Source organism: Mustela nivalis, assembly GCF_964662115.1.
Source record: "Mustela nivalis genome assembly, chromosome: 12".
In the NCBI taxonomy this organism is placed as follows: domain Eukaryota; kingdom Metazoa; phylum Chordata; class Mammalia; order Carnivora; family Mustelidae; genus Mustela; species Mustela nivalis.
The window spans coordinates 60,447,702-60,469,280 of record NC_139031.1 but is presented as its reverse complement, the minus strand read 5'-3'; the positions used below and the strand labels follow the sequence as shown (position 1 = coordinate 60,469,280).

The window sequence follows — 21,579 nt, the reverse complement described above, 5'->3', positions numbered from 1 at the left end:
CTCATCTTGCAAATGCCTCATGGCAGGTAAGTGTTAGAAGAGGTCTAATCCGGCCATTGTTCTCTTTCCTTTATTTGCAGCCTTGGGGGCTGCATAATCGAATTTTATGGTGAATCTGGGCCCATGGCTACCTATTTCTTGCCAGTGAGACGGCTGGAAGCCACGAGGACGGATAAAATTGCTGAACGTTCTTTCTGAAAAACACCGGGACACTACACATTCTTTTAGAATAACGTTAAAGGAAACCTTATTAATAGAATAAAGCCTAAAATCCACTCATTTCGATCTACATCATAGAGTCTTAAATCAGTTTTTGGCATAAAAGTCATCTGTTTGGCTCTTGAAAGCTGGCTATTTTCTAGAAGGAATCTAGGCATGCACGACAAACCAGGATTACACAGCCCCGTGTGAGAAGCACAAACACTGCTCAGCCAGAAGAACCTGGAGGTCCTGCCCGGTGAGTGTGTTTTCTAGGTGAGTGATCTGCAGAACTCTGGAGCTCATACCTTCTTTACATGAGGTGGGACATGATGTCCAGTCACTATATGGCGTCACAAGACAGTCCTTCCTGCAAGGAAGGAGACAGGGCCTCACTGTTTCAGGTCGAAGGCTTTCAGGACACCTAGGAAACGCAAAGCGAAATTACTTAGCCTCTTTGGTAACCCAGAAAACCAGGTAATTTAGTATCCTTAAATTTTTCATTACTAAAATGGCTAACAGTCATCAACTTGTATTATTTAACTTCTAGGAGCCTGTTCATTTTTTCTAAGAACTATACAACTACATGATTCTTCCAAACTGGACCTCAGTAAAGCTTCGCAAGGCAGGATGTATGGATTTAATAACAGTAATTGTGTTACTAGAACAAAATAAATTAATTATACTGTAACTCCTTATAAAAATCTCTCCATTAATAAATACGTATTTTCTAACATGCTCTAAAAGAAATTTGTGGAAATTCATATCACTAATTTAAGGACTAATTCTGAATCTCTGTATAATAGGCTTATTGCTGATTATAAGTTTCCAGGTTATTCTACAGTTTATTTCTATAAAATATGCGTGGCATAACATAAAATTTGTAATGGAATATATTCAATATACAGTACATGCTTCAAGAGGATATTTATAGCTATATATTTTATAATAACAAAACAATAAATGTATATAGAGTATTATGATAAGCAGTTTTTTGCTTTATTCCTGATTTCATTTAGTGTCTCTATTCTTATTTTGTCTTCCATTGTCCCCAGTTTCAATTTATCCTAATTATGGGATTTTAAATATATTTATAAATTAAAATTAAATATATTTATAAATTAAATTATTAAATAAATTAAATATATTTATATATTAAAATTATAAATATTGGGGACAAAAAGAATAAATATAGATAAAACAAAAATAGTCAACTAATAATTCAAAGAAAAGTAAAACACTGTGATTTTGACAAATTATAGTAAAATTAAAGATAACTTTAGGAAGCTGATGTATGAGCTTTGAGTACACTGTCTTATTGATTGTATATTCAAGTGATTTTTTTTTTAACTTTCCCAATTCTTCTCTGTATCTTCAAGATCTGATTCTACCATTTCTACTGGTCAAATATTGACCACTAGCATTTACACTAGAAGAGGATGTATCTTAAGGACAATAAAACATAACAGCATAATTCATATGACTAAAAGTAACTTATTGTTCTGATTCCTAAGGAGTTCTCTTTTGAGGTCATATAAATCTCTGACAAAGAAGCTAAGAGGCAGCGAAGAAATAAACCAACAACCACTAGTATTACTAGTTGCTGGAATAACTTGGCAAATTAGTGAAAAATGGGATTTAAAAACACTCCTGATGGCAGAAGTCAAATTTTCTGTAGGTCAGGATAAATTGCTTTTTAACAAATAGATTAATCAGATTTTCACAACTGAACTATGAGTGGAAAAAAAACACAACAACATCATTAATCTCCTTTCCATAATATCTTTATAGCACTTTGCTGACACTGCACTTTTTATATAACTTGTATTGCACTTATTTATCTACATGTTCCATCTCATACATAAATATTATGTTCTATTCAATTATACAGATACATGCTTTCCTCTTTCACTCTATAACACTAGGGTTTATTTGAAAGTATATTTGAAAAATATATTGGACTCAAGATTTCAAAAAGAAATAATCTCCCTGGTTTATGTTGAGGATAATCTTGGATTTTCTTAATTGCTGGGACAACAAAGAAATTTAGATGGGAGTCACAGAAGTTAATGAATTGTTAGAAATAAAATTATAAATATCTAGAATTATAATGTAACCATTAGCTAGAAAACACTGTATGGCAAAACCCCACATATAATACTGTTAATTATTTTGGAATTATGGAATTATTGATTAGTAATTATTACTGGAGGCACTCCTTCTCAATGAAGCAATTTTACAATTTTAATAATGGAAGAGCATTCATAGCAAACTCTTCAAATTTTAGCCCTTTATAAATCAATGGAATTTACAGTGTTATCATTGACAACCTCCAAAATTCAGTTTTAGTTTTGAAATATCCACAGCAAGATACTTGGCTGACTGTGGAGAATAAAATTACTAACAACAAAGCCGTTAAATGAACACACAAAGATAAATTATACAGGCTAGATTACATCCAATAAAATGAATTCAGACTTCCTTTGGTGAAGCAATTGGTTCAGTCAACATGCTTCTTTTCTCCTTTGTACTGTTTGTATTTAGTGTTTGTGGTTTAAATCAAGGAATTGATTTCCCCCCAAATCTTATTCAAGGTCAAATTAAACAGATGTGATAGGAGTTGAAGTTTGTTACTCGGAGGATAGATAAGATCAATAACATTGATTTTACCATTGCACAGTAATCTGTTTTATTAAGAGGAGTTTAAAACAATGTTTCTATTTGCATTTTTGTTTCAAATGCCTACCACTGAAAAGCATTCACTGAATTTAACCTAGCTGTTAGGGATAAGGGCAGTATCATTGTCTCCTGGATTCACAGTATTTGCTTAATTTTTCAGAACTTTAATGGCAAAGTAAATCCATTTAACTTGACAAATCTATACACGCATCCAGGTCATTGGATAAAGGCTGCAAGGGCAAAGGAAATTTTTAATGGATTATTGTGGTGGCTGGACATGGGGCTTCAGGATAGCCTTCCTATTGAATGATTTAATGACATTCATCCATCAGGCTCTTTCACACATAGGTTTATACACATGTATATCTACTGCTTAGCAAAAACAGACTGTAACGTGGGTAAGTGAGAAAAACATCAGCAGCGCTATTTGCAGGTGATGAACTGTGGAACAGGAACGGAGCGAGCTCACTTGTAGCAGCTCAGCACAATAACCCGTAATCCTGTGCCAGGTTGGTCAGGTCACAGCCCTCCGCAGCAAGTATATCTACCTGTATGCTCATCCCAGCAAGACCCAGAATCTTCCAGGGCTTGGCACTTCTGCCCCTGCTGTTAGTGCCAGAGAATTTTAATACACTGCCCATTAACTCCCTGTGTTACATTGTTTACAACTTCAGCATTATATCTATTAAAATAGTGGTTTGGGGCTACCTATTAAGGATGTGGAATAGTTTCTCAATTTATTCCAGTCTTCCTGGCATGTATTTCCTAATGTTTTAGAATTTCAAATTATATAATCAAATGAAGTATGGGGGCAAAATATCCTTAATGCCTGGAACCCTGGCCACATAATAACAACTCTTAATGGGATTATTATTTATCCCCTGAAGTTTTCCACACATCAGCTACATTATTATCATTTCCCCAAAACATTAGAAAGGATCTCAAATTTTTAAGGGAAAATAATATTTTCCCAGATTTATTGAGTGCTTATATTACTACTTTTTTAATCAAATCCTTTCAATTAACTTTGAAAACTAAGGCCAGAATCGGTTAAGGAGCATGCTTAAGGTCACACATTATACTGAAGCACCTGGCCAAGTGTTTGGAAATTTCGAGGCTGTTTTCATACCAGAGCAAAACTGACTGGTTTGACTTTCCCTGTCTTACATGGCTAAGGAGATTTGAATTCTCAAAGATTTATGCTGTCTTTTATCTCAAAAGATAAAAATGCCCCCACCCTTAAAAGAATACGTTTTTAGAGTTGATTTATTAATTTTCTCAAATAACTGATTAGCTCAGTTATGCTGTGACATGTTTTCGTTTATATTTCTCACAGGGCACATATAATATGCCAACTCTTCTGGTTCTTTGTCCTCCCCTCCAGCAAATCGTTTGCCTTGTTATTACACTATTTGTAACCACAGTGAGAAACTGATGGTTTTTCTACTTACCATAGCACTCATCCTATCCCAAGGCTCTCTTTCAGAAGTAAATGGCTTATTCATTTAACCATTAAAAGATGTAATAAGTTTGGCTTCAGTATTTTTGATACAGTATTTTCTAGGGAAAATGAAAGGCAGATCATAGAAGGCTAGAGCCCAATTAAACCAGAGAGGCAGAGTCCATAGCCTATGGGTACACAGGAGGTCACAGACGACCTGCGCTGCTAGGACTTCATCCACTGTCGTTATTGATCAGCCAGGCCCAGAGCAAGCCCTCCTTTCACAGCCTCACTAGCCTAATAAAAGGAGAAAAGTGCTGCCGTAAAACTGAAAGTGGGCGCCACACAGAAATATTTCTATGGGGTTTACAGATCCCAGGTACAAGACTCCTTCGCTGTTAGAACTTGATCAGCCGCTGACATTCAAATCAAACACATCCTGCTCTTGAGGACAGGTGTGACAAGCATCAAAAGGCAAGCGAAGCCTGAGCCAATCCTCTGCATGGCTGGCCACAGGATTTACCCTCGTCATTCTAAAGCCCTTACTTTTTGGGTCCTACTTGGCCCACGTTGACCCGCACACAGATGACTTTCCTTGTCTGCATGCCAACGGAGCAAGAGGCCTCCCCGTTCCAAGTTGTGGTCGTGTTGAAGGATGACACTGAAGTGTCCTCGATGCACTGGCCCCAGGGACCGGTTTGCCAGTGGTACACGGTGCAGGCGTGCTCGTTACAGCCGCGCACCTCCTGCAAAGCACTGCTATTTGGACAGTGAGCTCCACCTACAGAAATGAACAACAGAAGAGGATTAGCTACGGTGCTGACAGGAAGCTCACCATTCTCTCTTCTTCGAAATTAAGAGTAACAATGATACCTGTCATTTGTTAGCGCATACTAAGTGGCCAGCACGCTGCTGGGAAGGCAAATTACATAGTCATCTAATACCACTTGGCATCTTCCGGCTTCAATTTTAAGCAATGTAATATGCATGATTTTTGTTTTGGGGGACTATGGAGGACCTCAAAGAGGCATTATGCTCCAGAGAAGCAGAAAATGAGGTACAAATGATGAAGGGAAACATGGGGATTGAGATTCTGTAGATGGAGAAAACCCATTGTGTTTTCACATGTTATACCCCAAACTGAAAATCTTAAATACATGGCTTAAAGTACCGCATATTTTAATGTATTGGGCTTTAGGGTGATGTGAAACGGGGGCTTAAAATCAACTGATGCTGTCTGATCTTCCCCAGTGCTACTGGAAAAGCCATGTAGTAATGTTAGTGTACCATGTTTCTTCAAATCTAGGATGTCATTGGCTGGAAGATATATTATCATTTTGTATGTCAAAGAAAGAGCGATGGCTACAAGTTAAATGATGCTACACTGTTTCTTGATCAACCCTAATTTTTACTGTACACTTACTGAAATAGATTTGTAGGATTCATTTACATGGTTTTTAAAAAATATATCACTCAATTGCACACATACAAAGGGAAGACATTCCTAAATATCCTTTACATTCAAAGTCCAAATCTTTTTTAGATTTTATTTATTAGGCAGACAAAGATCGCAAGTCGGCAGAGAGGCAGGCAGAGAGAGAAGAGGAAGCAGGCTCCCTGCCAAGCAGAGAGCCCGATTCGGGGCTTGCTACCAGGACCCTGGGACCATAACCTGAGCTGAAGGCAGAGGCTTTAACCCACTGAGCCACCGAGGTGCCCCCAGAGTCCAAATCTTTTGAGTCACATTTTAACTCACACTCATCAAAGTTTGCCCTCCTATACAGAATCATCCCTGTGGTATCAAAAGTGTTGATGATGCAGGATTTTTTTTTTCTTTTTAAGAGCTCCCTCCAGGGCTTTCTGCCAAGGTACTGGTATTCATTTCTAAGTTTTGATGTTGGCACATTTTTAATTGTACCAGAAGATGTCAATAAAAGATTTAAGCAAGCAACTGAGTAACAGTTCTTAGCTGTTTTTGTTTATTTTGGGCAGAAATATCATGGAATCACTATTGACACCAGGAATAACAATAAAATGCAGGTACTAGCAAAGATAGCTACGTTTTAATTGCTGTCTAGCTGCTGTGGTATTAAAATACAGCCATTTTAAGATGCCATAATTACAGAGATGATAAAAGGTAAAAGGGCTGTATCTTTTAATCAAACGAATATAGTGTGAAGTTGTCACTATGGAACCATTTTTTATGGGCTAGCCCTGTTATAAATACTTTGTAGGGGGATCTCATTTTATACCCCAAACTTCATTACAAGTTAAAAATTATAAAGTAGATGAGCCAATATAACTTAAATGATATAATGGTAACAGGTCAGAATTTATGGAGCTCAGTTTCTTACCCCTATGCTATGTATAATGCCAGTTATAAAAATGAGAAGCTTTATATTGTTACAAGCAGAGTATAGGAGGAATTTATTGCTTATTCTATTGATAATTTAATCTATTTTAACTTATGTAGCCCTTGGACTTAATTATCTGAATTTATGTAGTCTTCTGGATTTTAGGAACAGAAAATACTTGATTGTTGGAGCACCTGGGTGCCTCAGTGAGCTGGGCAGCAGACTCTTGATTTTGGCTCCGGTCATGATCTCGGGGTCCACGATCTTGGAGCGCCGTATCAGCCTCCATGTTCAGCAGGGACTCTCTCTCTCTCTCTCTCTTTCCCTCTGCCCCTCCCCTTACTCTCTTTCTCTTTCTCAAATAAATACATACAATCTAAAAAAAAGAAGAAGAAGAAGAAGAAGAAGAAGAAGAAGAAGAAGAAGAAGAAGAAGAAAATACCTGGTTGTTAAACAAGAAAAGGTGATTCGATAGCTAGTGATCCTCAGACAGAAGTGGGCCCCCAACTTTGAGATATGAGTAAAAGTCATAGACAAACTACCCCCTGAGATGGTCTTCATTTACCGTTTCACTTACTATTAATACACCCTCTAACTCAGCAAATACATTGGTAGGCAGTGTCTGTGAGAATTTAACTGCGATTCAGAATCATTTATACCGTGTTGAGCAGGGGATCAACATCAGAATAACCTGCATTAAGCAGCATTTCATTAAAGTCCCTGCTTCATGGTGGTGAAAACATCTGTCACAGATCACAGCCCGTCCTCCATCACGCAGATCAGTGACCCTGGCAGCCTCTGAAAAGAAGTTTAGGATTTGAATAGGAATGGATTCTAAAACATACTAATTGGATCAGGGAGAAGTAAATGAGCGCTCTTATAACCCATTCCCTGAGGCTCTAGATTTACCCAATCTTATCTCTAAGACAAACACCTAATTATAGGCGTGAAACGTATACACTTTAGTTAATCATTTTAACCCTACCTTTATATTTATTTAATAGTAAAATTGTTGATCTTCTATGAAAAAAGCATTTATTTACCTCATTTTCACTGTGGGCGTATGTATGCTGTTTTAACTGTGATTCTAAACTCTTATAATTGTTTTTGACATTGGAATTGACTCGTTGGCTTTAGAACATATGATAGGAAAAAAAAAACTTCTACGGCATCAGCATAGGGTGTCAAGGAACTGCAAGATGGCAGTTAAGTTTACAGACAGAAAGGCTATTTATTTTCTTGCCCCAATCCACATTAAAGCCACATCAGCAGTTTTGGTCTGATGTCGGGATACTCGTGCAGATAAGCCCCAAAGTGGTCTTAATTATAACAACGATATGGCAATTTCAAAAACATGGCTTGGGTAATCAGTCATTGCAGCATCGTCCTGTTGTTTGGGGAATAATTTTACGGTAGAAAAATTGATAGATATAATATTGAATTTATTTATTATTTATGGGAAGATCTAATTCCAGAGACGTGGGAATATTTCCATAGTACTGGGGAAATTATAAAATGTCATCTATGACAAAATTTATGATAAATGGTATTTTAAAAAAATTCTCGGACCCATAAAAATATATGCTTCATACTAATGTGACTATATAGGTTTCATTCTGTGAAGTGGAAAGACTTTATAATCCTTCGACGAAATTCTACTGTATAACTTAATGTCCACACTTCTATTAAAATACCTACTATTATAATGTGAAACTTTTCTTATAAAAATGAAAAAGTGACTTTTCCTCTTCACCTCAAGCCTATAAATGCTGTCTGTGTGAACATACATTTGAACAGAGCTGTAGTGTTTCTGTTTCTGGCACTGAAGTCCTTATAATTTAAATGAAAAGACTGAAAAGATAAAAGAACCGTGTTCAAAACATTAAGTGGAAACATGTGTACTGAGTTCTATAGTACGCTATGTTTACGGCCAATACTTCAACAAGAGACAGATACCTACAAGGGTTAGAAATAGTTTTTGCTGTTCTCAGGGATCTTATTTATAAAGCAGTGGGGAAAAGTAGTAGGGATGGGCAAGCATACTGATGGGTATAATTTTAGGCGGAATACAGTAATCACGTTAAAAGAGGTAGCACCATTGAGATTCAAAAGTGTTAAGATTCTGTTCATTTTGGGGCAGCTGAAGAATGCCTCTCAGTAGGAGGTGCTGAGGTGAGTTTTGAAGGAGTGGGATTTTGACAAGTAGCGTTCTGGGAAGGGAGAGAAAGAAGGGAACATTTTCCTTAAGCAGAAGAGCTACTAAAAGCCAAGGCATGGCAGGCAGACGTGATGCGGGAATTAGCAATACAGATGCAGTCCACTGAAGTCCCAAGTTCACACAGAGAAACAACAGGCAATTCAGGTAAAAAAGTGGACGGGGCTCATGCTAAGAAGTGGCTATCAGTGTACTATGAATTACAGTTTTTAAAATGCTTGTAATTTTGCCTGCTTATTGCAGCCCGGATCCCCCTGACAGCAGACCACCCCTGGACAAAAAAACACACTGGCAATGAATGGCATGATTTCGGGGAGCTGAAGGGATGAACGTTAGCCACGGAGAACCTCAGAAGATTTCGCTGTCGCACACCATCCCTACTCCTCTCCTTTATTATCCCATGCAGAGAGAGGAAGAAGACATTCCACTGTGGGGTCTGCATAAATCTGGTGTGGCGGTTGTGGTCATGCAGGGACAGATTGAAACAGAACTGCGTTTTCAAAGTCAAGAATGGAGGGTGAGGAAGTGACAGTACTTTTACTTGGAAGGCAGAATCCACCAGTCTGTACATATAATGGATTCTGGATTCTTCAAATCTGTCCAGGAATAAAAGGAATCCTTAGGCCCTTTATCTGTGAAAACCCAAAGTTAAAATACCAATATTACCTCTTCAATGTTTTATATTTTAAAATATGATTTTTGAAGACTGCTAATTATGTGAGAAAAATTGGCAAAATTCTATTTCACTTTGCATCTATTTTCTGTATTTATAAAACAGGTGCAAAGACATGATAAAATTTGGCTGATGAAGTTATAGTATCAGGTCATTTTGAACTTTCCCCCCCAAAAAAAAAAAATCCTCTCATTTCTTGCTCCTGTAAGGATAATTAACTATGTAATGAGAGCTAACAGAAGTTGTCATTATGCTTAGTGGAAAATATTTTGAAAATCAATTTTTCTTTTTAAACATGGTTTCAAAAAATTCAGATGGCTATAAGTCTAACATTAATTTTTAATTTCTTATTCAAATTCAACATACTACTATTTATATATTAAAAATATGCGAGGCTGAAGTGTTAAAAGATTGCTTCCTTTCATATCTTCCCAACACAATTTTTGTTCAGGGCCAATAACATCTGCACACTTATACTCGCACTGTGTGGCTAGGCCTGAGACACTAACGAATCATTCTATAAAACTGAGAGGAAACAAGAGGCAATTGCAAGTCCAAGGAATAGGGTCAAGGTCGCACAGAAAGGTCACTGTTGCAAAATTGCTCCTGGTCATACACCTGAGCCACCAATTTGCGGCCAGCAAACCAGGGACCACTGAAGGCCTGGATGGTTATGTGAGTCTCAGAGGCTATAGAAAACTCTACAAAAATCTGGGCATGATCTCTGCATCCTCCTCCTCAAATATTTTTTAAAGTATTTTGGGACCCACCCCATAGTTTACCCAAAACAAGGAAGATTTTTACCTTGAGTTATACAATGCCAAAAAGTGAAATACCAATTTTATTTAAACTTACACGCACACTCCCCCTTTTGTTTTTTTAAGTTTAAAAGATATATTTTTGCTTTCTCCAGCATATTTACTATCTCTAGTTGCTACCATTTGTATTTGCTTTCCAAATGACATTTGAATAAGAATCCTTTTGTGATAATTTGTTTGTTGCTAACAATAGGTTATAAAGTATTCTTCAAGACTGCATGAAAAGCAATTATATTCAAGCTGTTTTTTAATTAATTTTTTATGTTTAAAATTTGAACCAAGCTTAAAATTATAGGAAAATTCAAAATATATTATCAATAATTTTCCTCCCTGGATCATTTGGACAAAGTTGTTGAAATGATACCTCACTACCCTAAATACTTAAATGTTTATTTCTTATAGTCAAGGGCATTTTCCTACATAAACACATTCAATATTTGAGATCATGAAACTAGGAAACAATCATTGACACATTATTACTATCTACTCCTCATACCTATTCAGATTTTCCAACTGTCTCAAAATACCCTTTTTACAGTGGAAAAATCTATAACCAAGTTTTGCATTTAAGTACCATGTTTTGGTAATCTCCTTCAATCTGGAATAGTTCCCTCAGTTTTTTCTTAATTTTTTTTTTAAGATTTTATCCATTTATTTGAGATCACAGAGTTCACAAGTAAGCAGAGAGGCAGAGAGAGAGAGAGAGAGAGAGAGAGAGGAGGAAGCAGGCTCCCTGATGGGCAGAGAGCCCGATGTGGGGCTTGATCCCAGGACCCTGGGATCATGACCTGAGCTGAAAGCAGAGGCTTTAACCCACTGAGCCACCCAGGCACCCCCAGTTTTTTCTTAATTTTCATGATTAAGTGCTCCTTGGCTCTTCAGGATATTAAAGATCAGTTATTGTTTTTCGGTGTTTTAATTGGGACATTTCCTCATGATTATATTCTACAATATGCATCTTTGACAGGGACGTCACAGACCTGATGCCATTTTATCATTGCATCATACCAGGAACACATGAAGTTTCTTTGTTCCACTACCACTAATTTAAATTTTGATCCTTGGGTTAAGGTGGTGTCTGTAATACTTCTCCATTACAGAGATACTTGAGACTAAATAAAACGCTCTTGGTTAGATGCTCAGTTAATACATTCATTTATTTATATGAAATATGGATCCATGGTTTCCTATTGCATGTAATGGGTTATATTCTGTTATTAATATTATTTTGGCATTTACATTGTGGGCTTTGATAACCCACTCTGAACCCTGCAGACCCCTACCTGATGAGACAGATGCTCAACCACTCGACTCCACCAAATGACTTTTTAGAGAAAATTGTTCAGGAGCAGAGAGTTAGAGCCCAGAAAGAAAGTGAAGAAGAAAAGGGAAAGAAAGAAAAAGTAGTATGGGGAAGAGGACGTATTATTCTGTACTCTATCATTCACATAGTAGGAACAAAGAAATCATTGATAAAAGTCCTAACATTTCAACAACTGGAGAAGCTTGGTTTATCTCCTGAATTGGGGGCATAGAGAATCATCTTTTATCATACATCTACAGAGACAGACATAGAGATAGATGTAGACACACACACGCAGACACACAAACCATAAGAAAACTAAGCATATCAGGGGTAAGACCAGGAGCTAGCACTCCTCTTCTCTAGCACACACTAGGATTACATCTCCCCCACCCTGCGCCATGACTCAAGTTAGGTTCAACTTCAAGCCATGATTGTATGATTTTGCTTGGTCAATGAAATGTCAGTAGGAATGACTTAAGTCCCTTCTGTATGGAAGAACTTAATGCTGATGGTTAGAAATCACCAGACTTTCCAACTAACTTCTTCCATTGGCACTGGGGAGTGGGTCTTCATTTGGAGGTGCAAGCTGAGACTGCCTTGGAAAGCCACCCAATGCCATGGCAATGTTCCCATAACGAAGCAATAGTTTCTCTTTTTTAAAAGTTTTTAAGCTGCTGAGCTGTTAGTTGCTACAAAACAACTCAATCTGCTCTTATTAATACAAGAGGTCATATAATATTCAGTATACTGTTCAACAGTGAAGTTATGCCTGAGATAAACAAAAGGTTGTCTTTTATTTTGTGACGCAGCATTGACTTTGTAAATCCAGATTAGTACTTTGCACATGGATTTGTTACTTATTTCACCAGAAAGTTGTACGTCTGAACACTCAATACTTAATTTTAATAATGTTAACTTTCCCCTTAAGGTTATCACAGTAATTTTCTGATTTAGAAAATTCAGAACATGTTTGATACATACAAACATTAATTCTCGGGGAATACTAGAAAGACCTACTTTGGTGCAGAATTATAACGTGTCATCTAATTAGCAGGGGGCCACATTTTAAAACTTCCTGCAAATGAACTTTTTGTGTAATTTTAAGAAGAGTTCAAAATTACAAGACTTATTTTGTGAGCAAGAAAATGTTTCCATGTCCAGCGAATAATGGGTACTAAATAGTTTTGAAACACACATTCCTCTTTAAATATCTCCTATAATTATACCAGTTTTTATAACTGTTATTAACAGAGACAAGCAGCAGCAGATTCTCCACTGACAGCTTCCTATATGGTTTCTGTTTAAAATTATGTTTTGAATTCATGCCTTTATGATTTACTATATAAACATCTATAATTTTCCAGCATGGCCTGCTTATGATGCAGCTACTAGACTTAATTAAAAATTATCGAAGTCTCACCCTTTCAAACTAAGTGGGTGATACACATCAAAGATCAATCATAAATTTCTGCCTTTAAAGCATTTCCTGACCTTTCAGTGTGAAGCATCATGTCTAGAGAAATAATGATCTGGTGGGTTCTGCAAGCATGGCAAAAATCTCTGCCATGTGACTCACGGGGCGAAAAGTCACTCATTACTAGTCACACAGCAAGTGTCTGCAGAGTATAATAGATTTATAGGAAGCAGGGTGACCACAGATCTAATTTTAATGAAGTCCAAGACATAATCTGAGCTGATAGAGTTTGAAGTCTGAATATAATCTATGCAAGGTTAGAGTTACTGTTTGACAAGACAAGGAATATAACTTTCTAAAATGTTCTAGTTCTCTATTTGGTTCCCAGATATACTTTTTTGGGGCGGGGGTACCAAATGGTTCAATTTATATTAAGGTAACCAGAAAAATATTTTGGGACACTTTTTAAAAAATTTTTTATTTATTTTTAAAAATTTTATTTATTTATTTGACAGACAGAGATCACAAGTAGGCACAGAGGCAGGCAGAGAGAAAGGAAGGGAAGCAAGCTCTCTGCTGAGCAGAGAGCCCGACTCGGGGCTCAATTCCAGGACCCTGGGATCATGACCTGAGCCGAAGGCAGAGGCTTAACCCACTGAGCCACCCAGGTGCCCCTTGGGACACTATAAAACAAAATTCTAAATTTTCCTATTGGTTGACTGTGTCAAATAAGCTAAATTTTTCTCTCAGGTCTTAAGACTAAGGTAATTACATTTTTGCATGGCTATTATATTCATAGATAGCATGTTTGATGAAATAAAAACACTATCAGGTTTCTACCACCAAAATGTTTCAGAAGTAGAAAAATAAAACTGGCAGCTTAAAAACTCCTCCATAATTTATTTTTTGGGGATATACACAGAGAAACACATGCAAATTACAAACAGAAATCATTACTTACTAGTGCTAACTGTGAATGAGGAGAAGAGTCATTCAGCTTGGTAAGGTTTAAATAATATACACCTATATTCTTGAGACAGAACATGCCTTAATGTGATAGAGCTTGATGACTTCTATGTTTTTCTCAGTCCTGTGGTATTCTCAAGAATGACAAGATTAAGTATGACATTATATCACCCAGTCACACAGAGGCCAAATTAGCATTTGGATGTAAGCTTGAGAGATAATTACCAAGAGCCTTATATTTCTCGTCAATAAAGCTTACACAAGTGAGGTATGAATAAATGGCAAAGCATGCTTTATTCCCCCAACAGAATGAGGTGATTAAGGAGCAGCATATTTGAAAAATGAACACAATGTATGGAGGAGACTTCTGGATCTTAGAGCCTATGTTCAAAAACCTGAGTGGCAGAGAAGCCATGTAATTTTCCTTCAAGTAATAATCATGCTGGTGTTTCTTTAAAAACAAAACACTTCTTTATTGAACATTTATGCCTGTTTATGAGAAGGCAAAATGTCATCTCAAAGGGAAAAACTGACTACTGCAATAGAGAAAAAAATAATCAAACCTGACATATCTGGAGTTTGGGAAGCCATTTTCATACCTTTGCACAGGTTTAGCATTCAAACTAGAAAGCAGTTATTAGGAGAGAGTTAAGGCAAAGCAAATACTTTTTAAAGTCTTTCTTCTTTTATTAAAGATCTATTTTCAAGATTAATTTTGGGGAAAAGAAGTTGTTCCATATGTCAACAGATATTAAATTTCCTTGAATTGCTGGGATTCTGGAAGTAGATTTTTGTGTAGCATCACCTTAACCACGAAGGACAAAAAAAAAAAAAAAAAAAAAAAAGGAAGCCGACTTCAGAAAGGAATGTGAATCCACTTCTGAAGCTGGGGACCAGCCTTACCTTCCTCACCGGCATAGGCCAGAATGGACCGTGCCCGTATCTGCTTCCCTTCTGTGGTTTTCCCCGAGCAGGTGTGTGAGCAGGAGGACCACAAAGACCACATGCTGAGCACACAGTCCTTTGGGCATGGGGCGTAACAGGCAACAGGGATGGGGAAGATGGCATCTCTGCACAGCTGTCTGTCAACTTCTTCTCCTGGGGAAGACATCGTCACAAACAATCTATCAGTTTTAAATAAATGTAAAATGAGCAATTGTAACCAGATGGGCACCAAGATAAATTAGGTTATTTGGTTCTTAGTTAAAAACAAAGCTAAAACAATGCCCACGACAGCCAGATGTTAAAAGAACACGAGGAATAAATATATACCCTTAACTGAAGCTTCTTTTATTATTAGAAGCTTAGGTGTATAGATCAAGCACAGTGCTAAAAGTATTTTTTACTACAGATAGCTGCCCAGTTAGTGACTTTTCTATTTATAATATTAACCTTGCAATAAAGAGCATCAATGAATTATATTCCCCTTTTTATTGCATTATTGGAGATGTACCATTTACATCATCATTTACAAATAACACCTCTACCCACAGCATGTACCATATATTTTCATGAACCAACTCAGGCATCTCTGCAAACTGTCTCCCAGAGAATTTATTTTTGTATGACTGGCAACCTTTTTTTTCTTTTTCATAAAAATTACTGTGTTAGTTGGAAATAGCCAAGATATGCAAATAATAGGCTAAAACATAAAACTGTCTACGTGGTCCCATTGGAAGAGGGGGAGAAAAGTGACAAGGTAAGCAAATCGCAAAAGATGGTGTCGCTCCAGCACTTAAAACTCATCAGCAGTTTCCTGTTGCTCTTAAGACAGAGATGAAAGTTCTTAAATGTTTACAAGACCTATAATGACCTGGCTCCGGATTCTCTTCCCAGCTTCATCTGACCCCACTCCCTCGCCTTCCGAGCTCCAGAGATTGGCATGCCTTTAGTATTTGTTGAATGAATACAATGAGATGTACAAAAGGCCAATGAGGAAGAAAATGTCTTTGTGATTAATGAATGCCAAAGACAGCTAAAAGGATTACAAATGACCAAAATAGAATATGAAATGAACTCTACGGCATCGCTGGTTAATGTAGGGTGTCAATGACATCAATGGAACAGAGCAAAAACAATCCCAAAACAAGCAAAAGCTGATCTATTATTTTGCCAGAAAACATGACCATAATTCTGGATAAATATATCACAAACGTGTGCCTTGGGCCATTACACCTTCAGTTGAGAAAGAGTGACTAATTATGCTACTTTTCACTGCTATTAGAAAAGCAACGCAGAGCTGTTTCTCACTGATGGAAGGCTAGGAGCATCGTGTTAATGTATGGTCCTTTATTCATACATTTGAAAAACAAGATAGAAAATCAGAAGTCAATTGGAAATGCTCTAACAGGTTAATAGTTACTAGTTTGCAGGGCCTTGTATCATTAGACACAATCAGAAGTCAAGTGGAACATTAATAAGCCACCAGTCTGCAAGGCTTTAAATGATTAGATTTGCTTACTAGTAAGTCAGACTCACTGAAATGATGATGGACTCATCATTGTACCATTCAGTCTTTAGTTACTGTGATCTGTGGGATCTCTTTTAATTCTGCTTTTATTGGCTTTAGGCTTTGGCTTACATCCCAGGAAAACAATATGGAGATAGATTGTAGATTTATAGGTACTGAAGGTAGAATATGAAAATCATTACAGTAAAAGGTATTTAATATTTTACAATTTACGTAATAATGACTCTTCTTCCTACTGAACTTTTTTCTGAGGGCAAGAGGGGACTCGCATATGTCTTAGTTCTTTGCTGCTACTTTTAATGTTCTATCTACTCTCTTTCACTTTCATTTCTAATATCCTGTGAAAAGGAAGGCAAGTTTGGTGCTCCAGCCTATAATCAACCAGGAATTACAGTTTTATTTCTTCTCATAGTTACTTAATTATTTCTACTCAGAAAAATTTAACTCATTCTGCAGCAACTGAAAGTATGCTATGTGGGTGCTATTATAAAATTAATTTTCAAAGCAAAAGTGGTAGATTTCTCTTTCTCGTAAACTGAAGGGATGTACAATTTCAACCTTTCTTGCATTATGACTTCCTTCTCCTTCTCCTTCTCCTTCTCCTTCTTCTTCTTCTTCTTTTTTTCAGCCTGTGTCCCGTATCTTACGTGAGCTCTTTTCACTCATCTTGTTCCGCTTAGCCCGGTGCATTTTCTGGTAGGTACGTTTGTTCTAGAACACATCTTAATCCTCTGTGGAGCTATTAAAACCCACCTTGGATTCAACCTCTAAATTCCCTTAGATGTCAGCCCTTACTGCACTCCTCCCAACGTGGCCAGGTAAGTCCCTGGCTCTGATGGCTCTGGACTGCTCAGCGTTGTTCTGCATCCACATAATGGCATTATGTTCTAGCCATAATGATTTTTTTCCCCTTTTCTCCTACAGAATAATCTTATCACTGCCTCAGGGACTTGGCATTCTCCCTTCCCTTTGTATGACAATTTTAGATCTCATGGCAGACTACTTTTCTATATTCAGGTTTCGGTTCAATTGTCCACTTCCTGGAGGAGGCTTTATTGACCATATATAATCTCACAATAACTACATTTTATTTTCATTACAGCTTTACCCACCACTGGAACCTAATGAATTGTTTATAAGTTTATCTTCTAACCCTACTACTAGATTAAAAACCCAATGAGGGCATGATCTTTCTCTCTCTTGTTATTTTATACTTAGAACCTAAAACACTGCCTGGCATATAAAAGACACTAAATAATCTTTCATTAAATGAACAAAGGAATCAATTAATTTTAACCTGTTGTATCAGGAAACAGAATGCTGGATTAGACATATATGGATTTGAGTACAGTATTTCATAAGTTGCCATGCACTCAAGTGCTCTAGGACTTGTTACTGTGTATCCAGTGGGCAGGCAGCATATGCACCAGCTGGAGTTTGCCAGAAATGCAGTCTCTCAGATTCCATCCACTAAATCATTATTTGCCTTTTATAAAGGTCCCCAGGTGATCTCCACGCACATAAAATCTGAGAATCATTCCTCTAGAATTTTTCTGCCTTTCTTTTCTTGTGTTTTGAATTGGACCAGACTGCTTCTTGAATGAGTAGCTACAGATTCATCTGGACTCCATACCAGATATCAATCGTTTCTCTGTGGGACTTCCCTTTAGACTTCTCTTTATACAGGGTATACCTAGATGAAAACAATCGATGAGCAGTTACTGATTGCACATCTTTTGTCAAGCACTGTGCTATGAATATTGTATACCTCACCTCAGGTAATTGTCACTGCAGCAATTTTTTGAGGTATGACTGAAAGATAACATTAGTTTCAGGTGTACAACATAATGCTTTGATATTTGCATACATTGTGAAATAATCATAATACATCCAACTAACATCTGTTCCCATACAGAGTTACAATTTTTTTCGACTGATAGAGACTTAAAACTTACTCTCCTAGCAACTTTCAAATATACATTATAGAATAGTCAACTATAGCCACCATGCCTTACCTTACATCCCCATGACTCGTTTATTTTATAACTGGAAGTTTGTACCTTCTACAACTTTTTGACATAGGTACTAACATCTGATTTTTACTTTAAAGAAAACTGAAGCTCAACAAGTTGAAGTTTACTGTCTCAAAAAGCAGAAATTTAAGTAAAGAAGCTAAGATTTGAACTGAGTTTTAACCAATTCCCAATCTATTTTTAATTGGCATGGTGATAGGGAGAATGCGGGATGCCAAGAGAGTTAATAATGGATGAAACTTCGCCTACGAAAAGTCCAGAAACTGAAAAGCCCAGAAGTCACTCTAAGATGTTCCTTGGGACACAGTGAAGCATAGTGGTGGCGTATACTGTCTCAGATACAAAGACTAGGCATGTTGATGTGTCCAAGGTTACATGTTTTTGCTTACAGCCATTGGAAAAATGGCAACGGTTCATGAAAACATGAAATCGTTAAGATCTTTGACTTTGCTTTTAATGGGTGCTTTAATCAACTCAATGCATTGACCACTACCCGGAATCCTTAGGAAGTGTGCGCTTTTTTTTTTAATTTTTAATTTTTTATAAACATATATTTTTATCCCCAGGGGTAGAGGTCTGTGAATCACCAGGTTTACACACTTCACAGCACTCACCAAAACACACACCCTCCCCAATGTCCATAATCCCATCCCCTTCTCCCAAACCCCCTCCCCCCAGCAACCCTCAGTTTGTTTTGTGAGATTAAGAGTCACTTATGGTTTGTCTCCCTCCCAATCCCATCTTGTTTCATTTATTCTTCTCCTACCCACTTAAACCCCCAAGTGTGCGCTTTTAAGCTAAATGTTGAGGAGCACCCCAGGCACGAGTCATCAGGGAAACAGGAGAGAAAGAAAGGCTGGGTTTACGGCTATCACAGGTTAATTCCATAATTTGTGATTTTCAACCACATTCTAGGAGTGCAACTCCTATCTTATTTTTAATATAAAAAGTGACCCTGGAAATAAAGTCTTTACCTATATGTGCTTCAGAAAATAATTTCATCCCTCTTCTTCACATTGAAAGTTGTTTTTGATTGATAAACATTATTTTAATTAGATAAAAACTGTTTTGCATGACATTATTTCAGAAAATGTATGATAGTAAGTTAAACATGTACAAATCCAAATATCAGGTTAATTTATAGTCTTTCCATATAGAGGAATGAAAATTTAGCTGCTGAACATTTGGAAATTCCATTTTTCCATATCTATTACCCGACTGTTAGGATATTTTCAACTACCATATGTCCCCAATATAGAACCTTTTAAGACTTTGATTATCTGAATTTGCATCCAAATAAACCTGGGCTGATAAATCTAATTATCATTATAGTGAATGATGTGGTTCTACAACTCATTTAGCAACAGCTAATGCAACTTGTTTTTTTCTTTCTTTCTTTCTTTTTTTTCTTTAGTCTTTCTGAGGACAATTTCTTAGTTAGATCCTGGACATGAGATCATAAACATTCAGAATCTACACACTTGTCATTGTATATTAAATATACCATTTTTTTGGCATACACGTTCCAACATAAAATTTTCAAAGGACTGCTTTATGACTTTTATTTTTCCCCCATAAAGCTCTAGGCATCTTAAGCAAACCTACAAAAATGTACACTTTACATGAAATACGTAACAGAAAGAAATGAATGAACCATTGTCTACATATTACAACTTCTATCTTACTGTGAAGCCTTAACTAAAGCACATCTAGCTTAAACCTGTTTGTGACACTCCATATAAAAGGTTGAGAAATAAAATGAAAATGTTTATTTTTACAAACTCAAAACAAGATTTGAATTAGTTTAAGTTGGTATGTTCTGATCTCTGTCTTCACATATACAATTTTAAAAATACGTTTTTAATAATTCATCATTTAATCAGTTTAAACATGTATTTTGACATCTTTAAAGCAACCCTCCAATTTCCCTATTTGGTCTATTTCATGAACTTCACCCAACTCTTTCATGCACTCTTCCAAAATATCTCCTTTCATTGTACTGTGTTTCCTATTATCAGGATAAGAGAATTGAACATCTGTTTGAAGTAATTACACTAAAAATTCATGTCAATTTCCATAAAAATAAAACAAAATGAGAAGTGTGATCAGAGGATAGATTTCTTTTTCTTGGTAAAAGTATATGCTGAAAGTTTATTGCATTCATCGTACTGGAGCTTAAATGTAATATAAAAGATAAATCTTGGTTTATGAAGGTTTTTATAGTTTCAAGGTTTTTATAGCTTAGGAGAGGAGCAAAGAACACAACATTAATACAGTAAAAATATAATTAATTGTATTTTAATGTCAGGGATATACATGCTTAGCACTATTCCCTAAATGTTCCTTGCATTATTCTAATTTCTTTTTAGTCATAGAAATGTGCAGATTGCTATGGGTGATTTTTAACAGTCACAGTAGTAGTATGTGCAATGTACCTCCAGAAGGCAATTGAAGCACATCCGTGTAATGGAATTGAGAGGGAGGTAAAGAGAAAGGAGAAATTAAAGCAAAGAGAAACCAGATACAGAGCCAAGATTTTTAAGAATCACACTATTTAGAAAGCCCCTAGTACTGCATTTTTGGAACAGATCTCCCTCCCCAGACCTAAACAAACTCTGTAGCAATCCTGAGAATTATTGTTGATGTCTTTTGTATTCTTCAGAAATTGCCTTAAAATTTCACACTGACTCTGATAGTGGAAGCCACTTATATATTTATTTATTGACTGATAGCCAATATAAATTCAAAAAAGAATTGAGATGGGAGAAGAATGAAGTCTCATATTCACCTGGATCTTTCCAGAGAGCATTTTCATATAACCATCCTATCTGAACTTTATAAAACTGTAAGATAGTAAGTCTGGAATCACTCTCAGCTTATTGAGGTAAAAGACCCACGGATTGAGTCTTATAACTTTCTTCCCTCCTCTTTTCGAAGAGAAGCTTCGTATCTCTTCTTCATAAATGGCAAGTTTCCCAATAATTTTTTAATCCCTGCACTCCCTCAGCTATG

General features: G+C 36.5%; 1 protein-coding gene across 1 annotated transcript in view; it reads right to left on the bottom strand.

Moving 5' to 3' along the window:
* Positions 1-21,579, bottom strand: part of THSD7A (thrombospondin type 1 domain containing 7A) — a 453,551-nt gene that overhangs the window by 85,573 nt on the left and 346,399 nt on the right. Inside the window, exons 7-9 of the mRNA XM_082693331.1 lie at positions 14,968-15,162; positions 4,865-5,099; positions 507-622 (exon numbers count right to left, since the gene is read on the bottom strand). Of these exons, the coding sequence (XP_082549457.1) occupies positions 507-622; positions 4,865-5,099; positions 14,968-15,162 (546 nt within the window). The remainder of the gene's footprint in view (positions 1-506; positions 623-4,864; positions 5,100-14,967; positions 15,163-21,579) is intronic.